The sequence below is a fragment of the Onthophagus taurus genome, chromosome 7 (genome assembly GCF_036711975.1).
Source record: "Onthophagus taurus isolate NC chromosome 7, IU_Otau_3.0, whole genome shotgun sequence".
NCBI classification, from domain to species: domain Eukaryota; kingdom Metazoa; phylum Arthropoda; class Insecta; order Coleoptera; family Scarabaeidae; genus Onthophagus; species Onthophagus taurus.
In genome coordinates, this window is record NC_091972.1 from 39,748,656 (window position 1) to 39,768,610 (window position 19,955).

At 30.1% G+C, this 19,955-nt stretch overlaps 3 protein-coding genes across 4 annotated transcripts; 2 read left to right on the plus strand and 1 right to left on the minus strand.

Moving 5' to 3' along the window:
- Positions 1–1,050: 1,050 nt before the first annotated feature.
- Positions 1,051–2,858, minus strand: LOC111421932 (minor histocompatibility antigen H13). 2 transcript variants are annotated; one of them, XM_023055128.2, is made up of 5 exons: positions 2,603–2,858; positions 2,222–2,391; positions 1,801–2,159; positions 1,436–1,745; positions 1,051–1,374 (listed from the first exon to the last, which is right to left on the minus strand). In XM_023055128.2, the coding sequence occupies exons 1-5, from the start codon at positions 2,789–2,791 to the stop codon at positions 1,299–1,301; spliced, it is 1,104 nt and encodes a 367-aa protein (XP_022910896.1). In that variant the 5' UTR covers positions 2,792–2,858; the 3' UTR covers positions 1,051–1,298. The 2 variants fall into 2 exon arrangements, with proteins under 2 accessions (XP_022910896.1, XP_022910895.1); XM_023055127.2 differs by having other exon boundaries at positions 2,588–2,847.
- Positions 2,859–3,049: 191 nt separating this feature from the next.
- Positions 3,050–3,936, plus strand: LOC111421931 (lethal (1) G0004). Its single transcript, XM_023055126.2, has 2 exons — positions 3,050–3,503; positions 3,556–3,936. Exons 1-2 carry the CDS (start codon positions 3,129–3,131, stop codon positions 3,898–3,900), a joined length of 720 nt encoding a protein of 239 aa, XP_022910894.2. The 5' UTR covers positions 3,050–3,128; the 3' UTR covers positions 3,901–3,936.
- A 7,951-nt stretch (positions 3,937–11,887) lies between these two features.
- On the plus strand, positions 11,888–12,596 carry LOC139430791 (RNA-binding protein pno1-like). The gene is made up of 2 exons (XM_071198085.1): positions 11,888–12,261; positions 12,317–12,596. Exons 1-2 carry the CDS (start codon positions 11,953–11,955, stop codon positions 12,491–12,493), a joined length of 486 nt encoding a protein of 161 aa, XP_071054186.1. The 5' UTR covers positions 11,888–11,952; the 3' UTR covers positions 12,494–12,596.
- The last annotated feature ends 7,359 nt before the right edge of the window (positions 12,597–19,955 follow it).

Sequence of the window (19,955 nt, forward strand, 5' to 3'; positions counted from 1 at the left end):
CAGAGGAATGATATTTTGACATGATTTTTTACTATAATTTAATAATAATATGTATGATTTCATTAACTCTTTAAGAACTCAATATAGCTGGTCTATACTTTTCTAGAAACAATACGATATTTGTAGAAAGTAATTTTTTGTCGAAATTGTTACCGGTAACAGCAAAAATGATAGTTTCTATAGAATTACCGTAATGCTTCAATAACCCTAATGTGTCAACCCCCGAATAGTCCGGATACCAATGTTCTGGACCTCGATTTTTTTAATGCAATACAGACGCTGCAGTATCAAACTGCTGCTTCAAACATCGATCAATTCATCGATTCAGTCACCAAGGCTTTTAACGATCTAAGTCATGAAACATTAAACAAGGTCTTCTTAACACATCAACAGTGTATGATAGAGACAATGACAGCAAATGGCGGCAATAATTATAGGTTGCCTCACTTAGGCAAGAATAAGTTGCTTAGACGAGGAGACTTACCACTTTATCTTAAATGCGGTATAGAGCTCGTCGAAGCTACTCAGGCAAAGATTAGTAGCAGTAATTAGTAATTAAGTAGTGTTATTATTATTCTTACAGTTTTGTAAAGTTATAAATATATTTCTTAAGAATTTTGACGGATATAATTTTTAAATTTTCACCATATCGGTCACTTATTATGGGACAGAGGGAGTATGTGTTACTAAACCGCGATTTTCCGCGAAAATGTATGGAAAATCGAAAAAATAAAATATATCACTCATTAAGAACACATCAGGCTACCATCTGTTCAAAATTAAAATTTTTGAGTACGATAGTTTTCGAAAAAAAATATCACAAAGTTTTTTCATTTAACACGCGATAACAAGAAAACCGTGAATCCGAAAATTTTTAAATTACCATATGTTACGCAGAAATGTTCAGTGATTACAACAAACTTTGTCACATTTTTTTTTATTGAGCGGTTGCGAAGATATCGATCTCTAAAGTGAGGGGCCTTGTCTTTTTGCATGGATAGTAGTTTATTGCTAAAACGGTAATAAAACGAATAAAGAAAACATCAAGCATTCACATGGAATAGACATTTGTATATATTTTTTAAAAAATAATTACAACGTTATGTAATAGATATATCAGGCAGAATCATCGAGATTTAGTTTTCCTTTCTTTTTGATTTAAAACATTTCTAAACAATACTTTTCATTTTACAATAATTAACATAAAAGAACTCTATAAAAATCGAAATTTAAGTAAAAAATTGTGCAACATTTTTTTTTACAATAAATTGAACTAATCAGACATTTCATTCCACACTTTACTTGGCTTTTTTCGCCTCCTGCTTCACAGCTTTTCCTTCATCCTTATCTTTCTCCTCAGAACTATCTTCGTACCTAAAAACAAATAAACACATTTTAATCATTTCTTTATTAATAAAAATTTAAATCATCTTACTTCAACATTAAAGTTATATCTCCTTTGACTAAAGCCAATAAAAGTGGGGTACCCAAACAGGCGGGGACGAGATATAACAGAGCTGGTTGAGCATGTTTAAACATGTGCATTACAAAAATGGTAGTCATTAACCCCAAGAAATACGCGAAACAAGTGGCGTGGAAGTAAGTGTGTGTATTTCTTTTTAAACTATGATCAAAACGCAAAAGTAATGCAATAAATATTCCTGGAATAACGATATCTCCTAAACCTAACATGGCAAAATTATTCGCAGCTAATCCATTTGTTAATAAATCTTGAGGGAAAACCACTAAAAAGAAATCAATTAATTAAAAATTCTTGGAGAATTATGATTATTTTATTACATTTGATTGGGGCTTCAAAGCTTTTAGCAACAGTAACCATAACATCAGTTCCAAATACCCAAAATATATCATAAATGAATAATCCAGATAATAAAATCAATCCAGTCACAACATTATTTAAATGCAAAAGTTCAACAGCGTTTACAGCAAACGCCAAACCAAATAGATTGTTGGCTACCCAATGTTTTTGGAGTAAATACCAAGCTCCAACTAATGAGCAACATGCTAAAGCTACAATGTCGTGAGAAGAGAATCGATAGTTTATTAAATCTTGGGAAGACTCTCCTTCGCCTCTCTTAAATAATATATGGAAGGGAATGTTTGGAATGGCTGCTGGAACCAATTTTGTAACAACTGGGCTAAAATCAAAAAAAAAACAGGATTATGATAAGGTATTTAATAAAAATTCCTTGATTATTACCTCATTAAGTGAGTCAATGCTAAAACTCCTAAGAAAAAGAAGTAACCAGTCAATAGCAAGTTGATGTACTCCTTTGAGAATAATTTAAAAACTACGTATAATGAAACAAGAGCACATGATGCCATTATTGGGAACATCGCTGCATCCTTCTTAGTCATTTTTTCAGGTTTCTACAAATTACGAAATAATTAGTTAAAAACATACTACAAATGTTAATTAGCCCAATAATTAACATTACAAGTTGAAATGAAAAATGAAAATAAATCAAATAAAAATAAGTCTTTTTAATTTAGTATATCTAAAATTTCCCCCCAAACAAATAAAATTCTCTATTAAACGATGGGATTGATGATAAATGGTACTTACAAGAGCCCCTCTTACCTTCTCCTTATGGTAATTCACGCTCCGGTAAGAGCCAAAGAAAATGGGTAAAATGGCCATAATAACCAAACTCCCGTAAGCAACGGCCATCCCTTCCGGAGTACTCGGGGGCCTTCCTGATGTATTCGTTGCATTTTCAGTTGTATTTTCACTAGCCTGAGCCAGAAAGCTAAACACCACGTCTGCCATACTTTGAATCACTTTGAATGAAGAAACTGACGTGCACCGATTTCGACACGTCACAAACGTCAAAACAGTACCAACTTAATCACATATTTCTTTTAATAAATCAAACAAAAATCTTTAAATAAACACACCAATTAAATCAATAATTTTTAATTAAATCACGTTTAATTTAATACGAAATTAAGTTAAAATTAAAAAATAAATTAATTATTTTAGTATGAAGAAAGAAAATAAATGAATCATGTTGGCAACAATTAAATCGATTGTCAAATAGCCACGTGCTAAAGTCAAAATTATTTAAAGATAACCTCACTTTTGTTTTGGTTATTAAACTTTAAAAATGGAAAATAACGAATCAAATATTAATATTGATGTAAAAGCTTTTAATTTAACTAATAATAAAAGGAAAGCGGTCGGTGAAACTCCTATGGAAGTTGAAATTCACAATGGAATTGAAGGTAAATCCAAAAATAGGCCCTCAGATTCAAAGAAAAAACGAGCCAGCGGAGATAAATCGGAAACTTTTCGGAAAATTCACGTCCCCGCTCACCGCTACACACCTTTAAAAGAAAATTGGTTAAAAATTTTCAAACCAATCACGGAACATTTACATTTAGAGGTTAAGTTTAATTTAAAAACGAGACACGTTGAAATAAGGACGTGTGAAGCTACGGAAGATATAGGAAATATACAAAAAGCGGCCGATTTTGTTAAAGTATTAATTAATTTGTTTATTAATTAATTTTATTAATTTTTTTTTCTTTTAGGCGTTTGTTTATGGTTTTGATGTTGAAGATGCTTTAGCGTTGATTCGATTGGATGATTTATTTGTGGAAACTTTTGAAATAAGAGATATTAAAACTTTGCAAGGTGATCATCAATCGAGAGCGATCGGCCGATTGGCTGGAAAAGGTGGACGAACCAAATTTACCATTGAAAATGCGACCAAAACTAGGATTGTTTTAGCTGATTCTAGAATACATATTTTGGGAAGTTATCAAAATATTCAAGTTGCTAGGAGATCAATTTGTAATTTGGTTTTGGGATCACAACCTTCCAAGGTTTATGGTCATTTAAGAAATCTTAGTAGTAAATTATCAGAGAGAATATAAATTTAGAATTTAATAAAAAAATGTTTTTTTAATTTATTACTTGTTTTATTTTTAATAATAATTTCTTGATTATAATTGTGTAATCTTTTATCAAGTCATAGTTAGATCATTTGACTAAGCGACAAATGAATAATGTGGAGAAAAACGGGATTTTCGTTTTCATCTCTCTAATCTTAAGACTTCTCAGAATAGACAGGCTCAACCTATTGAAAATTATTTGGTGCCTGTCCATTTTTAACACAGAACACTGATGACAGCTATCACAAGCACAAAGAGCATACAGGATGTTTCTGTAAGTCATGGCATAAATTTAATCATTTAAAACTAGAGACAAAATGATGACAATTAGTGTAAAAATGTTTGAAGAAAATAATTTAGAGTTTGATTTTGTACTTTTAAACAGGTTTTTATTTTATATAGAATTTAAGTCTAACCAGTTTCGGCCCTTGGCCATCTTGAGAGACACTTCAAATAGCTTAACATCTGTAATCTTATCCATTTTACAAACAAGTTTCTTAATATTTCTTTTTGTTTTGTTAAAAGATATTACATATGAAAGTCAAAATCAGATTATTAGTTACTAATTTACAAAATTAAAGTTTAAAAAGTTGTAAAATGAAATTAAGAACGAAATGTTACAAGTTTACAGGTTAAAATTTAAGAACGCTTTTTTTTAACAAAAGAAATATTAAGAAAATTGGGAAAAATTCAAGAATCATCATGTGGCTTAAAAATCCACGATTTTTTTTAATCAATGTGAAATGACCCAAAAAACACGTTAAAAATAAAAAGAAAGTGCAGAAAAGTGACTAACACTAGATTAACTTCAGTTATAAAACTTCTATTATATTGTAATCTTCATTAAAAATCCTATAAAATGAGTACAAACACGACATATTTATCTTCAATATTAATGAAGTTATGGTCAACTTCCGGTTAAGAATGTCAACGTCAATTTTGACATATTTGTAATCGTCGTGAAAAATCCTTTAAAATGAGTCCAAACAAGATACGTTTAATTCCAATATTACTAAAGATATAAAGAACTTCCGGTTTGAAATGTCAATATCATTTTGACATATGTATTCTTAATTTTTATAAAACGTCTTAATATGTCACAAAACAAAAATATAATTAAAAACAAATAAAAAATTAAGGTTGGTATTAATATTTAAAAATTAAATTGCTATCTTCATTGTTGCTAACTTACGGTTTAAAGCTTTTTATTTTAACTTTTTGGTTTTTTGAAATAAGTCCGTCATTTTTGGACTCATTTTAAAGGTTGTTTAATGACAAATATGTCAAAATTGACGTTGACGTGTCAAACCGGAAGTGATTGTATTTCCATTAATATATTAATTAATATATTAATGTTAAATATGTCGAGTTTGGACTCATTTTAAAGGATTTTTATGAAGTTAACAAATATGTCAAAATCAACGTCGAAATCAGATTATTAGTTACTAATTTACAAAGTTAATGTATAAAAAATTGTAAAATGAAATTAAGGACGAAGTGTTACAAGTTTACAGGTTAAAATTTAAGAATGCTCTTTTTTAACAAAGGAAATATTAAGAAACTTGGGAAAAATTCAAGAATCATCACGTGGCTTAAAAATCGACGACCTTTTTTAATCAATGTCAAATGACCCAAAAAACACGTTAAAAATAAAAAGAAAGTGCGGAAAAGTGACTAACACTACATTAACTTCAGTTATAAAACTTCTATTATATGATAACTAACTTCAGGTTTAAAATGTCAACCTCAATTTTGACATATTTGTAATCTTCATTAAAAATCCTTTAAAATGAGTACAAACACGACATATTTATCTTCAATATTAATGTAGTTATGGTCAACTTCCGGTTAAGAGTGTCAACGTCAATTTTGACATATTTGTAATCGTCGTGAAAAATCCTTTAAAATGAGTCCAAACAAGATACGTTTAATTCCAATATTACTCGAGATATAAAGAACTTCCGGTTTGAAATGTCAATGTCATTTTGACATATTTTTAATTTTTATAAAATGTTTTAATATTTGTCACAAAAACAAAAATATAATAAAACCAAATAAAAAAATTAAGATTGGTATTAATATTTAAAAATTAAATTGCTATCTTCATTGTTGCTAACTTAGGGTTTAATGTTTTTTATTCTAACTTTTTTGTTTTTTGAGAAAAGTGCGTCATCTTTCGACTCATTTTAAAGGTTTTTTGATGAAGATGACAAATACGTCAAAATTGACGTTGACGTTTCAAACCGGAAGTGATTGTATTTCCATTAATATTAATGTTAAATATGTCGAGTTTGGAGTCATTTTAAAGGATTTTTTTTTAAGTTGAAAAATATGTCAAAATTAAAAATTTTTGAAGAAAATAATTTAGAGTTTGATTTTGTACTTTTAAACAGGTTTTTATTTTATATAGAATTTAAGTCTAACCAGTTTCGGCCGTTGGTCATCTTCAGAGAGTCTACAAACAGATTAACATCTCTCATCTTATCCATTTTACAAACAAGTTTCTTAATATTTCTTTTTGTTTTATTAAAAAGGATCACATATCAAAGTCGAAATCACATTATTAGTTACTAATTTACAAAATAAAACTCGACGATTTTTTTTAATCAATGTGAAATGACCCAAAAAACACGTTAAAAATAAAAAGAAAGTGCGGAAAAGTGGCTAACACTAGATTAACTTCAATTATAATATTTCTATTATACGATAACTAACTTCAGGTTTAAAATGTCAACCTCAATTTTGACATATTTGTAATCTTCATTAAAAATCCTTTAAAATGAGTACAAACACGACATATTTATCTTCAATATTAATGAAGTTATGGTCAACTTCCGGTTAAGAATGTCAACGTCAATTTTGACATGTTTGTAATCGTCGTGAAAAATCCTTTAAAATGAGTCCAAACATGATACGTTTAATTCCAATATTACTCGAGATATAAGAACTTCCGGTTTGAAATGTCAATGTCATATTGACATATTCTTAATTTTTATAAAATGTCTTAATATTTGTCACAAAAATATAATAAAAGAAAAAATAAAAAATTAAGGTTGGTATAATATTTAAAGATTAAATTGCTATCTTCATTGTTGCTAACTTCGGGTTTAATACTTCTTATTCTAACTTTTTTGTTTTTTGAAATAAGTCCGTCATTTTTGACTCATTTTAAAGGTTGTTTAATGAAGATGACAAATATGTCAAAATTGACGTTTCAAACCGGAAGTGATTTCCATTAATATTAATGTTAAATATGTCGAGTTTGGACTCATTTTAAAGGATTTTTATGAAGTTAACAAATATGTCAAAATTAAAAATTTTTAAAGAAAATAATTTAGTTTGATTTTGTATTTTTAAACTGGTTTTTATTTTATATAGAATTTAAATGGAACCAGTTTCGGCTCTTGGCCATCTTCAGAGACTCTACAAATAGATTAACATCTCTCATCTTATCCATTTTACAAACAAGTTTCTTAATATTTATTTTTGTTTTATTAAAAAAGATCACATAACAAAGTCGAAATCAGATTATTAATTACTAATTTACAAAATTAAAGTTTAAAAAGTTGTTAAATGAAATTAAGGACGAAATGTTACAAGTTTACAGGTTAAAATTTAAGAACGGTCTTTTTTAACAAAAGAAATGTTAAGAAACTTGGGAAAAATTCAAGAATCATCATGTGGCTTAAAAATCCACGATTTTTTTTAATCAATGTGAAATGACCCAAAAAACACGTTAAAAATAAAAATAAAGTGCGGAAAAGTGACTAACACTAGATTAACTTCAGTTATAAAATTTCTATTATACGATAACTAACTTCAAGTTTAAAATGTCAACCTCAATTTTGACATATTTGTAGTCTTCATTAAAAATCCTTTAAAATGAGTACAAACACGACACATTTATCTTCAATATTAATGAAGTTATGGTCATCTTCCGATTAAGAATGTCAACGACAATTTTGACATATTTGTAATCGTCGTGAAAAATCCTTTAAAATGAGTCCAAACAAGATACGTTTAATTCCAATATTATTCGAGATATAGGCAACTTCCTGTTTGAAATGTCAATGTAATCTTGACATATTCTTAATTTCTATAAACTGTCTTAATATTTGTCACAAAAACAAAAATATAATAAAAGAAAAAATAAAAAATTAAGGTTGGTATTAATATTTAAAGATTAAATTGCTATCTTCATTGTTGCTAACTTCGGGTTTAATGTTTTTTATTCTAACTTTTTTGTTTTTTGAGATAAGTGCGTCATCTTTCGATTCATTTTAAAGGTTTTTTAATGAAGATGACAAATATGTCAAAATTGACGTTGACGTTTCAAACCGGAAGTGATTGTATTTCCATTAATATTAATGTTAAATATGTCGAGTTTGGAGTCATTTTAAAGGATTTTTTTTGAAGTTGAAAAATATGTCAAAATTAAATTTTTGAAGTAAATAATTTAGAGTTTGATTTTGTACTTTTAAACAGTTTTTTATTTTATATAGAATTTAAGTGTAACCAGTTTCGGCCCTTGGTCATCTTCAGAGACTCTACAATCAGATTAACATCTCTCATCTTATCCATTTTACAAACAAGTTTCTTAATATTTCTTTTTGTTTTGTTCAAAAAAGATCACATATCAAAGTCGAAATTAGATTATTAGTTTACTTGTTGTATTTTTAGATTACTAATTTACAAAATTAATGTATAAAAAATTGTAAAATGAAATTAAGGACTAAGGGCCGGTTGTACCACCTCCCGATAAGTTTATCCGATAGATAAATTGGCGCACTTAGGCTGGTTACTACCATCTTCTGGTTAAGCTATCTAAGGGATTATTACCACGGTTACGGCTATTTTACGTGCTATGATTGGCTAGTAGATGGGTTTATCTATAAGATAAATTTATCTAAAAGATGGTAGTAATGGACCTTAGGTCCATTACTACCATCTTTTAGATGAGTTTATCTATAAGATAAAGAGAGCCAATGAGAGCACTTAAAACCGCTGTAACCATGGTAATTATCCGCTAGATAGTTTATCGGGAGGTGGTACAACCGGCCCGAAGTGTTACAAGTTTACAGGTTAAAATTTAAGAACGCTCTTTTTTAACAAAAGATATATTAAAAAACTTGGGAAAAATTCAAGAATCATCACGTGGCTTAAAAATCGATGATTTTTTTTAATCAATGTTAAATGACCCTAAAAACACGTTAGAAATAAAAAGAAAGTCCGGAAAAGTGACCAACACTACATTAACTTCAGTTATAAAACTTCTATTATATGATAACTAACTTCAGGTTTAAAATGTCAACCTCAATTTTGACATATTTGTAATCGTCGTGAAAAATCCTTTAAAATGAGTCCAAACAAGATACGTTTAATTCCAATATTATTCGAGATATAAGCAACTTCCGGTTTGAAATGTCAATGTCATTTTGACATATTCTTAATTTTTATAAAATGTCTTAATATTTGTCACAAAAACAAAAATATAATAAAAGAAAAAATAAAAAATTAAGGTTTGTATTAATATTTAAAGATTAAATTGCTATCTTCATTGTTGCTAACTTACGGTTTAAAGCTTTTTATTTTAACTTTTTGTTTTTTGAAATAAGTCCGTCATTTTTGGACTCATTTTAAAGGTTGTTTAATGACAAATATGTCAAAATTGACGTTGACGTTTCAAACCGGAAGTGATTGTATTTCCATTAATATTAAAGTTAAATATGTCGAGTTTGGACTCCTTTTAAAGAGTTTTTTATGAAGTTGACAAATATGTCAAAATTAAAAGTTGAAAGTTCGAACTTTTTGGTTTTTTGAGATAAATGCGTCAAGTTTGGACTCACCTTAAAGGTTATTTTATGAAGATTAAGAATATAATAATAAAATTAAAGTTGACATTGACAACTGAAAGTTTTTTTTCAACTAAACCCGAATGTTTCTAGTTCTCTTTCTAGTTTTAGTTCAATAAAGATAGACAACTTAGTAATATCTTATGCTAACTAGCGCTACTTACCACTGCCACTAGAATTAACACTAGACCGAGAACTAGAAACATTCGTATTTAGTCCTACGTCTCTCAAGACGATTAAACCCGAAACTTTCTAGTTCTAGGTCTAGTGTTAGTTCTAGTTTTAATGCAATAAAAATATGCAACATAGTGATATCTTATGCTAACTAGCGCTACTTACCGCTGTCGTTTGTAAAATGGATAAAATGAGAGATGTTAATTTTTTGACTGTCAATTTTTTAACATTTAAAGCTGTCAACGGCGCTATTTCGGCGCTTACTTTGATTGTAATTTGCTGATTTAATATTTTCAGAGAACGCATTTTTTCTCGATTTTTTTCTTATATAACCATATGATTTGATATGTTCATCACGTAGAGGGTTTTATCTTGTATCAAAATATGCAAAGAAACATATGCATCCCATTTAAAATAACAATGTTGGTTACCATAGCAACAAAACAAAAAACAATATAAACAGGGAAATATCGCCAAAAAATGTGCCACAATTAATAAAGAAACTTTTATTTGAAACATTTTTCTTTAAAACCACAAATGGCGAAGTTATTGGTTATTTTCCAGACATTTGACACACCCCGCATAGAAAACTAACTTCACATTGAACAACGGAAATTATAATAAGATTCAAAAAATTAATATATTCACCAATCGTTATTGATGTTGCAACCTAGGGTTCATCTACGAGACATTAAAATAAATAAAGCATAAAGCACTGGAATAATACAAAAAAAATCTGGAATTATTCTTTAGGTATTAAAATACTATAATGGGATACTACTACTAACTGTTGAATACTAGAATAATCCAACAAACGTTTTAGTCACTCATTGGTCATTGGAATTAACCACTAAATTTTGTTTTAATCATTATGGTAACTGTGTTTAACTCCTGCATACTGGAACCCATTACTATAGGTGCTGTTTCAAGCAATTGGATACTGAATTCAACCAGAATGCTGAAATTATCCACAAAACATTTAAGTCATCCTCTAAATAGTGGAATCAACCTAAAGTTCTAATTATTATGGAAACTGTATCTAGCTTCTGAATACCAAAAATAATCACAATAGATTTTGCTTCTAGCAACTAGATACTAGAGTTAATTATAGAATACTGAAATCATCTACAAAATGCGGAAATCATTTACTAGACTCAAGTTCTAATCATTACGGAAAATATGTTTCACTTCATAATAACAAATCCAATCGCTATGCATGCTGCTCAAAGCACTTCATCCACTAGACACTGGAGTTAACCATGAAATTGTGGATTCATCCACAGAAAGTTGAAATTATCAACTAGATATTGGAATCATGTACTACATTCTGCCTCTAATCATTATCGAAATTAGATACTGAATCGGATCATTGCTACTAACCATGTTTACCTATTGGATAAATGTGTCATACATTGCGCACAGTAATCTTCCACTACATTCTACAGAATGCTAAAATAGTCCTGTAGATACTAAATCAATGATTAGTACTGGAATCAACAACCGATACCTAAGTATTTCGTATAGCTAACATTCAGAGTATTTACTATGGTACATGATAAATTTGGGAATTTTTCAACTATTTCAAGTATTTCAAGTGATTTATGGACGATTTTATCAAGTGATAGAAGTTATCTATTGGTATGTGAAGGTTGGGTTGGTACATTCTTTTAAGGTATTGTATACCTTGTTTATCTCTTCACAATAGGAGAAAGTGCATCTATCTTAGAAATAGAAAGAAAAATAAAGTAGAAAATAAGTTATCGTATAATATTGAGATTTGTTATTAATATTATTTATTTATTTACTAATAGAATTAATGCAAGCTAACGCTAAACAGTTTTTAAAACATAAATATCTACACAATAAAATTGGAAATAATTTAAATTTTTTACATCACTTACATCAACCAGTTTTAAACCAACAACTCGATTTGTTATTCAGATATCCCTCAATTCTCACCACATCGAAACGTTCCCACAATAATTTATACTATTTAATTTATTTAAAAATGGCACAAACAGTTTTCGATGGATTTTTTTGTCAAATAATAAATCCACCATCGATGATGTACAACATCGGATCAAACCGCAGAGTTTTACGTCGATCTCAATCGCTTAACCAACCCTACAGTAGTTTTTACGCGAGGAAATTTCCTCAACAACAAATGCAAACGTTATTGCGTTATTGGAAAATCATAACGAGCACGTTAGAACGATTAAATTTATACGGAACGGTTAATTACGAATCGCAATCCGTCAAGATTTATGAGAAAGTTTCTGGGAATCCGTATTTTCCAAGAGCAGGAGATTTTTTAGATGTAAGTCATTTTTTTGTGATAAAAGTGAATTAATTAGATAACATTTTTGATTTAGGCGGTTATTTTTGGGTTTAACGTAGAAGATGCGTTAATTTTGTTAACAACGGATGATATTTTTTCAGAATTTTTAGATTTAAAACCTGCGTATATTGAAATAGCTCTTTGGTTGGAAATATCGCAACAAAATCAAAGGCAGGTGAAGCAATTTAATGGGAATGTTAATAATTTTTAATTAAATTATTTTGTGTTTATTTAATATGTAGGTTTGTATGTATTATTATATATTATATTTTTTAGTATAATAGAAAATGAAAATTGTCATATTTTTATGATTACTCTTTGTTAAAACATTCTTAATAGATTATATTTATAATAAATTTTTCAAATATAAGTGATGATGAAAAATGTGAAGTTAAACCCCCCAATTAGTGTTTAATAATTTAAAATCCTATTTACATGTATAGTATTTTGACTATAACAAGAAAATCTCTCAACCAATTTTGATGAACAATTTTTCATTCGAAAGGTTATTTATTAACCAACCGTACCAATACTCGAATTATTTAAGGATTTTGATCAAAGCACAAAAAAACTAACTCATCAAACACATCAATTATCTCCTTTATTGATTGACCAATTTTAGCCATCAAGGTCTCGTTCGCAAATATGATCCACAATGAACTTGAAGGTGGAAATGTTTGATCTCAAAAATTGCTATAATTAACTACGTACGGTTGTTTAAACGACTCGGTGAGAATTTTGAGCACGATTTTGTGCATCTGAATGCAAAAGTGTAAAAGAACAATATTGTTAAAGATAATGTTTGCTAAACTTTTATTCTAAAATGGACCGAATTCTGTGCTTTGATTGAGAGGTTCTCTTGTTATAGGAGAATGTGTTGTAACTAGGACCAAATGTACTTACCATGAACCGGCAGAAGTTTTACCTTTGTTTTACTTATAAAACAAGAATCTACAAAGTTAATATTTACTATACTGGAAAGTATACCTGACAATGACAGATGGAGTTAGATTGTAGTTAGACCGGCCATACACATAGAGGTGTATCGCAGAGGCATACCCAAAGTCAAACAGCAGAGGTTTACCTCAAGAGGCGAGGAGCCCACATACGCAGAGGTTTCATGGCTTCCACACGAGTAGACGACGCGATCGCGGTTGTAGGTTTAGTGTTAGCTACTAGCGTTAAGAGTAAATTGAAATGCCGTAAAACATAGAGTAAAGATCGGTTATCATGTCAATTTGTTACAAGATTTGAAAGACGAAGCAGAGTATCGCAACTATTTGAGAATAAATAAAACATTGTACCAAGAATTGCTTACGTTGGTGTCTCCTCACATCCAAAAGCGCGATACAGTTATGAGTACTGCAAATTTCTCCGCACGAAAGATTATCAGCTACCTTAAGATTTCTTCCAATAGAGCGGTCATCAAGCTCTCGGTCGCATACTTCCAGAAACGTTCTAAGAAAAGATTATCTTCAGGTTTTTGATTCAAACATTTTATACCTAATATGAAACCCACTGTTAATGATAAGGTTCTGTTAATTTACGACAACCATGAGTCACATTGGTGGCAGAATCTAATAATTTTAAATTATGAGCAATGAAAGTTATTTTACCAGCTCGTTCAGACGTAAGCCGATTTCTTTTCGCAGTGTGAATAAAGCTGTAAGCCCTGAAGCCTTTTTCTGTTGCTGCACTCAACGCAGACATATTTAGTATCTTGACTGCTACTTTAATTAATGTCGATCTAAAACAAGTCCCCTTCCACAATACAATGGGATGTAGTTTTTCCACGGATTTTAAAACATATGGTTTCTCAAATAACCCTTCTTTAGATCGATAAAGGGCCAATTCTGTCATTACCTCTGCAGACTCATCTGGGCTTGTTACAATAGCCATATTGCCTATAAACTATCTTCCTTGTATTTGTTCTTCTCTATTAAGATGAATTCCATATTGAATTGAGTTGCTTTCTCTTAACTAAAAAGTTTTTCACTTCCCTTTCCTCTTGGTTAAGCAAAGGGCTTGAGGAAAAGACTAAAAATGATTTTCAACTCATAAAAGCATTCAGCTAGTTGGGTTAACCTTGGTTTATCTCCTTCCAATTAGGTTATATATTTAACAATAGGGTTTATTAGGTGATTTAAAGTTTACCCAAAAAATATATCTTCATCCAATATCAACTTTACAACTCCTTTACTGAGTATATCTTCAACTGTTTCACAAACTGCTAATGTTTTTTTTTATTCATATTGTGTATCAAGAAGACTTTTTAAACCGTGAGTAATTGATCCCCATCGTGTTTTCACAGGTAATTTTAAGGAAAGAACTGCTTTGGTGTCATTTCTTTCGCTTTGCATTTTTTTGAAAATAGCCAATAAAATGTGAGAAATGTTAATTTTTTTGATGACAGCCTTAACATCTTCCATAATAGTGGAACAAATTTAGCGTATGAGCAATGCATCCATAAACAGAAATATGTTGTACTTTTTATGAAGTATATTTCTTGCTTTAACCATAGCACTGGCATTGCCGGTTACTATAGCAAAGAATTTTTTTTTATTAGCTACCTTAAGATTTCTTTCAACAGCCTCAAATATTCAACTGCAATATCACTTCAAGCTCTCGATCGCATAATTCCATAAACGTGCATTCCAGAAGCATTATACGACGTTCTAAGAAAAAATTATCTTCAGGTTTTTGATTCAAATATTTTATACCTAATATGAAACCCATTGTTGATGATAAGGTTCTGTTAATTTACGACAACCATGAGTCACATATATCATAAACAGCATAAAACTTGACCAAGTATAATGGAATTGTATTACTAACAATGGCCCCACACACCTCACACAGGTTTTTGCCACAGTATTTGGCCCTTATAAAACATAAAACAACCAAGCTTTTAACCTGTGGTTGATAAATAATCCAGGCAAACCTATCAGGATTTACGATATTTCCCGAAATAATCGGCGTTATTTTTTCGAAAGCTTTTACAATAAAATTAAAAACATACTATCTTTGATGAAAACGAATTTTTACGTGACTGACTGACCTAAGGAAGCAGAATATAACTTATGTGATCAATCGATTACCAACGAATATTTCCTTATATCATCTGACGTAATTAGGCCATTCTCCAAAACAGCTCCCATAATGAAACTAAACAAAGGTAGAAGAATAAAAAGTGGGATGAAATTCTCCATATTTCTCTAATATAATAAAATATGATGTAGGTAAAAGTAAAAACTTTTTGAGAAATACTAAAATGTTTAATTCAATTCAAGCAGACATGTTTCGAAACTATCTAATCTTGGAAGGTAACATATCTAATATACCGATTGGTAACTTTAATTTTAGGAGATACACCCAACACGGACGTACGTATAAGTATACGTGTGTGTGTATATTCGGTGTCGTTAAGTGGGGGATAAACAAGCGTAGGGGTAATGCACAAATTGAATCGTTCATAGATTGTTGAGAGGCGAAGTTGGTCGCATCGCTTTGCAGTTAACCCTAGCAAAAAAAAAACTAAGATGTTGTTTACTGTAGCGGAAAAGGTACAGATTATAAAATGGTTTTATGGTGACAATTCTGTAGCCCAAATAATTAATTTGTTTCCTGTGGCCTATGAAAACAGATCAATTCCTAGTCGCGGAACAATTTCAAATATTATTAAAAACTTTGAGCGACATGGATGTGTGTCTCCACAGAAACACAAATTACGAAGGGGTAAAAGAGATGAGTTACGTGATACGATGATATGTGCTGATATTGAACGCAATAAAAATCAGTCAAGCAGACAAGTTGCTGTCCTAAAAACATTAAAGAAACACGGGTACAGGTCGTACAAGGTACAAAAAAGTCAGGACGATAATATTACAAGGGCGGAATTTTGCTTTACTATGATGGAAATGACCAACGGAAATGTTGATTTTATAAAAAACATTTTATTTACCGATGAATCTACATTTCCTTTGCATGGTCGGCATAATCCCAGCGTTGCTCGATATTGGAGTCGTTACAATGAACACAAAGTTTATGGGGCTCGTACACAATATCCCCAAAAATTAAATGTTTGGGCTGGCTTAGTAGGTGACCATATTATCGGTCCTTTTTTCATAGAAGGAAATTTAAATGGTCATAAGTATTTAAACATTTTGCAAAATGACGTAATTGGAGGTATCTGGTTCCAACAAGATGGTTGCCCGGCTCACAACAGCCGGCAAGTTAAAGAGTATCTTAACGCACAATTTCCAAATCGTGTAATATCTATTTGCGTTACGTTAACTTGGCCGCCTAGATCACCAGATTTAGCCCCCAATGATTTTTTTCTATGGGGATATTTAAAATCGAAAATTTATGGTTTTGATGAAGAAAGGACAACCAATCTGGATGACTTACAAACAAAAATTCGCAATTGTATACAGGATAGTAGTCCCGATATACTAGCGAATGTAAGGCGAACTTTTTACGATAGATTGGGCTATTGTTTAGCACAGAATGGTGGTTTATTTGAACACCTAATATAAAAAATATTTTATTTTTATAGTTTTTTGTTTTATTTGTTATTTTACAAAGTTTATTTCAGTTACTTACGAATTGTTTTTATTTTTAGAATTAAGAATTTGCTTTGTCTTATTTGAATTTCATTTATTATATTAGTTATTATTTTTATAATATTTCTTATCATTGAACGATGTCAAACGACTGACTGCTCTCCTGCTCTCCGATCCACTACTCTTACGATTCCCCTCCCACAAACATACTCCGCGCGCATATACACACACACAAGATACTTATACGTACGTCCGTGTTGGGTGTATCTCCTAAAATTAAAGTTACCAATCGGTATATATGTTACCTTCCAAGATTTTATCTATATTATTGAAGTTTTTTAATATTTGATTTAGTTAAATTTAATTTTTATTTGTAAATTAAGTTATAAGAGATTTAGATCTATTCCTGAACCCCACCTACTAACATAATATTATTCCATTATATTGTATAATATTCTAAGTACTGAAGATGAAACATTAGTTTCGAAACATCTCTACTTGAATTGAATTAAACATTTTAGTATTTCTCAAAAAGTTTTTACTTTTACCTACATCATATTTTAGAAGAATAAAATTTTTCAAAAAAATAGTTAGCACAAAAGGAGACAAAACCTTTGTTCTTAGTTATCCCAAACCAACCCAACCCACGACTGCTACCGTTGGATTGTCAAAAAACAAAAAGAACAAATTATCTTTTCAATCAATACAATGTTTTCTAATTAAAAATACAGGGTGTCTGTTTAAAAAATTCAGCGAGAACGGTCATTAGACGTTTCTGGAGTTCTGGCCAAAATAAAAATTTGAGAATTCAAATTGAAGTATAATCAATTGCGTTCTCTTCGACTAAAATATTTTCGGATTTCTAGCATTGCCGGTTATACCGGAAGTCGCCACCTACATTATTTTTTCAAATGGAAAATGTATATTTTTATTTATTTGGATTTGTCTATTTTCAAAGTTTACGAATAACTTTACTTTTTGCAATTCAATTTTTCTTAAAAGAATCTGCTCTAGCAGACATTTGTTAAAAAGATCAGAAAAGATTTTTGGGATATCAATTTAGGATTCAGAATATGCTTAAGCAACATGATGGAGTGTGTTTCGGTGCCGAGAATGACTGTCTAGCTCGTTTGGTCACTTTACTATGGCACGTTAACTTTTCGAAATTTGGAAGTACCATAACTTCATTTTTTTTTAATGGCACCCCCCATATTCTATTACTTAGTCGTCTTCGGCGCCTCATTTTACATCTTTTATATCCGATATGTCCTATTCCTAACGTTAATAGTTTGGGAAATACTTAGGGTTTTTTGAAAAAATGCACACATCCATATTTAACCTAGTGTGCCATGGAAAACAAGCCTTCTCAATGAGTTCTTGTCAAAGTCTCACTTGTTTACGTCACTTCATGCATGTGAGGTAATAATTATTTGTTAGGTGCCTTAATATTAATACTAAAAACAGTTAAAATCGATAACAACAACGAAAATGGTATTTATACAAATCAAGAAATTCTTAATTTATTTTTTATACATGGAAAACGCGACAAAGTTCGTAGTATGATTCCCAGATCTTCTTTGGCAGCTCGAATTGAGGTGTTGGGACTGGGCTCGAAATAAGCCAAGGTATTTACCTCTTCCGCTGCATAATCTACTATATTTTTTGGTCAGTTTTCAAAATTCAAGTCAAAATTTGCTTCTATTCTTCTAAATTTACCTCTTGTCATCGGACGTAAATATACTAAGAATTATATCGCACTTTTCGTACATAAAAAATAAATTAAAGATTTCTTTATTTGTATAAACATTATTTACGTTATTAATATCCATTTTAAATGGTTTAAAGGTTAGTTTAGACATGCATGGATTTAGTGGCGCCAGTAGTTGCGCCAGTTCTACTTGCACGCCAGTAAAGGTTTACATTACATGTGCCACTAGCGTGGCACATGTAAAAAATAAGTGACACGCCAGTTTCATTTTTAAAGTGTACTACAACTATACAGTGTGTCCCCGGATAGGTGAAACGACTCTTATAAAAAGTAAATTTTTTTCGATATTAATTGTCATTTTTTGGGGTTTAGCCCTGCTTGATTAAAGACTAATTTTAAACATATTTTCAATTTTTTAAAAACAAGTGAGCCTTGATAGTGAAAGAAAAACTTTTTTTGTGGCAGGTAAAGTACCTTTTCTGTTTACAGTACGTGAAAGTGTTACTAAGAAGTTTTATTCAGATTGAAAAACTATGGCCATATGCAAATTTTCGGATTGATCGGCCTACTTTGAAAAATCCATATCAAACATTTTTATTTTTAACAAAGACTGCTTGGAAAAACAAAATTGCTTTCCTGTCATTGTTAATCTGTCAAACTGTAATTTTGTAAATTTAAAGTATTTTTCAAATACAATGTTAACATTAGAGGAAAAAGTTTACGTGATTCAGTGTTATGGAACCGGGGAAAACCCGATAAATGTGGTTATTGCTTTATTTAGTGAAAAATTTCCAAATACTGGAATTAAAAGTTGGATTACAGCAGGAAGTATTCACTCTAAGAAAAAAAAAATTATGATGAAACTGATTAACTGTTAGTTATAATTAACTGTTTTCTTTGGGGGCGAACACACATTTAATTTTTTGTGAATATTTTAAGAACGGTTTGTTTATTTTTTCCGAATAATCTGAATCTCAAAACAAAAAATCGTAATAAGGTACTATTGACGAAAATAATAAAAAATGGGTTTTATCAAAGTAGGCCGATGATTCCGAAAATTTTCATATGGCCATAACTTTTCATTCTGAATAAAATTTCTGAGTAACATTTTACCATACTGTAAACAAAAAAGGTACTTTACCTGATACTTCAACAGTCACTTGTTTTTAAAAATTTGAAAATATGTTCAAAATTAGTCTTTAACCAAGCAGGGCTGAACCCCAAAAGATGACAATTAATATCAAAAAAATTTTACATTTTATAAGAGTCGTTTCACCTATCCGGGGACACACTGTATACACAAATTAGGACCTCAACCGAAACGAAAATAGATATATTCTAGGTTTAAGGTGGATAATTATACGTTATCGTTGAATGTGTTAACGTAATTGGGATTTAATTTG